General features: G+C 34.9%; 1 protein-coding gene across 1 annotated transcript; it reads right to left on the reverse strand.

Moving 5' to 3' along the window:
• Positions 1 to 1,217: 1,217 nt before the first annotated feature.
• LOC127151151 (uncharacterized) lies at positions 1,218 to 3,206 on the reverse strand. The gene is made up of 3 exons (XM_051090568.1): positions 2,956 to 3,206; positions 1,631 to 2,769; positions 1,218 to 1,441 (listed from the first exon to the last, which is right to left on the reverse strand). Exons 1-3 carry the CDS (start codon positions 3,204 to 3,206, stop codon positions 1,218 to 1,220), a joined length of 1,614 nt encoding a protein of 537 aa, XP_050946525.1.
• Between the last annotated feature and the right edge of the window lie 1,871 nt (positions 3,207 to 5,077).

Genomic DNA, 5,077 nt, shown 5'->3' on the forward strand with positions numbered 1-5,077 from the left:
TCACTGGTCAATGATGTGCCAATTTTTACCTCTTTTGACTCCTCTTGAGAACCCAAATTGATTGCTTCAACTAGTTCTTGGTGAGGACCTAGAACCTCATCTTCTTCTTCTACCATTCTTAACAATTCTAAGGATATTCCCACATCATCTTCATCGTTACTTTCCTTGTCAGATTCCATAGTGTACATTAAGGCATCAAGGGTAGAAGTGGAATTACTAACATATTCATTCTTATGAATATTGTCTATGAAAAGGTTGACTTTTGTGTTTAATTTGCAAATGCAGGAAAGAAAGCATAGAGAAGAAGAAATTAGAATGAATGAAATGAAAATGCAGAAATTTCATTAAATAACAAGAAAGCAGTACATCAATGTATTAAAGCAAATAAATACTATGGCCTTGGATAGAGCTATTCAAAAAAAAAATTTAAACAAATAAAAGCTTAATCATTACTCTTGAAAATCTCTTGAAAATGTAGGTAGATCTACAATATTCCAATTGTTAAACTCAAAATCAGGCGGACATGCATAAACTATGTTGCCTTCAAATTATGCTTCTTGTGCCACTGCTGCAATTGATAAACTTTCCATCTTCCTTAACAAATCATCCTTCAAATCAGAGTTTTATGATGAGTAACTTATACCAGCACTCTTGAAAATATCATATAATTATGGTATAAGTTTTATACTTGGACCAAACTCCCTCATCTCCAGCTTTGCCAAATGCTTTTCCTTCTTTTCCTCCTGAAGCATAATTTTGTCATATATGGATGGCTTATAGCCCAAACCAAACCTCCCATCATTACTCGATGTTTTTAGAAGTGTTTCTAAGTTTTGATTCAAAGAACATCCTTCACCTCCCATTATCCTAGTGGTCATAACTTCAACTTTAAACTTGTGTGGCTTTATCACTTCATCTACAGTTGCTTCCATCATAGTTGCATAAGCAATTTCAAAAGAGCGAAAAGAACACTCTAATTTAAACATATGGGGTTGAAATCGGCTTTGTTATTAAGAAATCTTCCTCTCCCATCACACAAATCAACTTACTCCCAATAATAAATTTCAATTTTTGATGCAACATGGATGGCACCACTCCTGCGGAGTGAATCCAAGGACGTCCTAATAAAAAACTGTATATGGGTGTTATCTCCATGACTTGAAAGACTATATTGAAAATACATGGGCCAATTTCAATTGGTAGTTCAATGTCACCCATTACTTCTCTACGTGACCATCAAAAGCTTTCACAACCATAGTACTTGATTTTATGTGTGACATATCCATGGGAAGCTTCAATAGTGTAGATTTATGCATTATATTGAGAGCCGATCCGTTATCCACTAAACATCTTGCAATGACATAGTCTTTGCACTTCACTTGAATGTGTAGTGCTTTTGTATGGCCTAAGCCTTCAGGAGGAATTTTGTCATCTGTGAAGACTAAGGAATTTGAAGATGTAATATTTCCAATAATTCCACTAAACTTTTCCACTCAAACGTCATGTTTGACGTGTACCTTGTTCCAAATATCTAATAACACTTTGCGATAAGGCTCTGAATTCAAAAACAACAATAATAAAGAAATTCGAGCTGGCGTATGATGCATTTACTTTATGATCTTATACTTACTTTGTTTAACTATTTTCAAGAATTCATTTTCTTCCTCATTCATGACGAGCTTTTTGTATTCTATATCTTTTGCAATGATAAGCATCTTCACATCTTGGTCTTCGCAATGCTCCACATTTCTTTTCTCATTTTTCCTACCTTGCTCCAGTATTAGACCATCTGAAGGGACTGTTAAATTATCTGGTTTGTAGCATCTTCCACTTTGGGTTATCCCGCTGATTCCTATAATGTTATCAACTGAAGGACTTGTTATGACTTGACAATCATACCGCCATGGCACTGCTTTTAGATCCTCAAATTTGAAAGGACACGGCACTTGGATCGTGAGTTTTTTAGGATTGTAGAAGGTTGACTCATTACGACTTTTTTGATAAAAAACTGCCAAAGGTCTTGGTACAAAGGAATCTTCCTTTTCTAAAACTTCATCCATTAAAGAACATATTTTACTATCTCTCTTCTCGTCTTTTTCTTGTCCTCTATATACCGTAAGTATCTTTGAATCCATAAGTTGTTGTATTTTGGATCTAAATTTTTGGCACTGTTGGACAACGTGGCCTGCAACTCCTTGATGGAATATACAATGTTTGCTTTCATCATACTTTTCATATCTTATGTTGGGGTCTAGATATTCCCGACTAACATATTCTGCTTCAAAAAGACCTTCAAAAAGTGCTTCCGTAGGCATCACTATCTCATGGACTTCATTTTTGCACTTTTCAACAAGGTCATCCACAGGGTTCACTTTTGGATTTTCATGATTAGGCAGTGGATTTTCATTGATATTCGGCTTCTCACCAGATTTTTTAAAGCTCAACCATCCAGTATTAATTAGAGATTGCACCTTTCTTTTCAAAGCCAAACAATTTTCAGTTGAGTGTCCTGCTCCTCTAGCATGATAATCACATCGAGCATTTGAATCATACCATTTTGGGTAAGGAGGTTGTATAGGAATCATTGAAATAGGAGCTAATTGTCGATTTTGAATTAGCTGAGGTAAAAGCTCTGTATAAGTCATGGGAATTGGATCAAATCGCCATGTATCTGAATTGGTCTTGCTACCTTGACCTTGTACAAATGGTCGAAGAGAATTTGAGTTAACGGGTTTTGGAGTTTCAGAGACAGTATGGGGTAGTACATAGCTATTATAAGAGACATGAGAAACATTGCTTATATATGACAAAAAGTTTTGCTCATATTTTCTCTGATCAAAAATTGATTTGTGCTTCCCTGAATTAGTAAAACCAATTGCATGAACCTATCCTTCTTTCTTCTTAGATATTGTTCCTTTCTTTATTCCACCATATTCAGTTGAAGCCTCTGCTAACCTCCAGTGTTTTATCCCATATTCAATTCTTTCGCCAATAACAATAATGTCAAAAAAAATTGGTGATGCATTACCAACCATTCGATCATAGAATGGAGCCCACAAGGTATTCATAAACATAGATGTCATTTCTTTGTCTGTTAACGGTGGCTGAACCTCGATACCCATATCTCTCCATCGTTGAGCATATTCTTTGAAGCTTTCCAAACACTTCTTCTCCATCTGTTGCAAGTCTAAATGGTCTGTAGCCATATCAATGTTGTGTTTGTATTGCTTTAGAAATGCATCAGCTAAGTCCTTCCAAACATGAATGTGTGCATTATCTAATTGAATATATCATCGACTAGTTGGACCAGTCAAGCTATCCTGAAAGCAATGGACTAGCAATTTACCATTATTAATATGCGTCGCCATCTTTCTACAGTACATTAAAAGATGACTCCTTGGACACGATGATCCATCATATTTATCAAATTCAAGAACTTTAAACTTTGTTAGAATGATCAAGCTTGGCACCAAGCACAATTGTGTTGCATCTATATTTCCATAGACATCACTCCCTTCAATTGCTCGCAACCTTTCTTCCAAAACATCTAGCTTTTGCTTAGCCGGAGTGTTCTCGTTTTGTCCCATGTCTTGAATTTTAGCTTGAGCTTCCAAATGTTCTATACCTGGGACAATGGGTGGAACAGCATACAGCGAATTCGTAGCAACATAGTGTTGAGTGGTTTGAGACTGCGAAACATTCATGTGGCATGGAGTGAATCCTGGAGGATAAATGGGATCATCTGTGTATTGAACTAGATTGCTTGATTGTGTTGTATCTACAACGACTTTTCCATTCCCCATTAAAAGCCATTTCAGTATTTTTCAAACTTATTTTCCAAGATTATTAATATCTTGTCTCATTTTATCCATGTCCTTATCTTGTTCTTGCATGATTCGGCTTTTATACCTAGTATTGTAAGGATGACGAATTGGAGTAGGGCGAGCTATATTTTCCTTTTATTAAAAACGTATATAAAAAAATAAAAAAAATAAAAAAAAAAGTTGAAGTAAAAGATCAGAAGAGGGGAAAGAGAGAGATATAAGAGAAAAAAAAAAAAAAGAAATCTTAGTATATAAAATTCAAACAACAATAATAAAATCAAACAAACATAATGTAAGCTTGACAGAATAAAAGAAATCAAACTGAAACTAGAAACAAACAAAACATAATGAACATCACTCCTATAGCAAAATGAACAATTAATGAAAACGACAAAAATGTCTGAGTTCTCTGCATATCATCTTCAAGAATCTATTTAGATCATCTGCATGAGGTTGCATTGGAAAAAATTAACCCTCAAATCACCTGCCCATTCTGCAAAACCATTTGCTCTTTTGGACACCATTCTAAGAAATTCAATCGTCTGATCTACACATTCCACTGGTACTTGGAAATCTCACGTTTATAGATCATAATCAACCTTCAGTTGCACGTAATCCATCTTCAATGACTCATATTCTTGCATTATCCTCTTACTTGAATTTTGAAATGCAGTAAGTTGATAGTGTAAGAAATCGGCATAATTTTTCAGTATCTCATACTATTCAGAGCGCTCGACCATCTTCAGATGTAGGCTATCAACAGTTTGACACAAAGAATGATTGTGTGCTTCCAAATCCATTATCTATGTTTCTTGTTTTCCAATTGATGTATTCAAATCATTTACAAGCTCAAGAAAATATTCCTTCCCACTTTCTAAATCTTTAATATATTCATCTTGCGACCCCACTGTTGCTTGTAATGTTGTCTTTTCATTTTTCAAACTTCTATTTGCTATATTCATTCGCCTCATCTCCTTATCTAACGTCTCAAGATTCTTTTCTAACTTATCTTGATTTTTTAAGAAACTCTTAGTCTTTTCGAGTTCGTTGTGAAAATAAGTCGTATGATCCATCCATTAACTTGTCTCTTTACGAAGTTTCTCGTTCTCTTGCTCTAACAGTCGATTTTTCTCTTCTAGTTCTATGCTCTTCTCAATCCACTGATTTGGTTGTTTGAAGCTTGTCTCTTTTCGCCTTTCAACTACCTCACTTGAGATATCTATTATATTCTTCCTTTTGTTTGCTTGCAATGC

This window comes from Cucumis melo, chromosome 10 (assembly GCF_025177605.1).
Source record: "Cucumis melo cultivar AY chromosome 10, USDA_Cmelo_AY_1.0, whole genome shotgun sequence".
Taxonomy (NCBI): Eukaryota; Viridiplantae; Streptophyta; class Magnoliopsida; order Cucurbitales; family Cucurbitaceae; genus Cucumis; species Cucumis melo.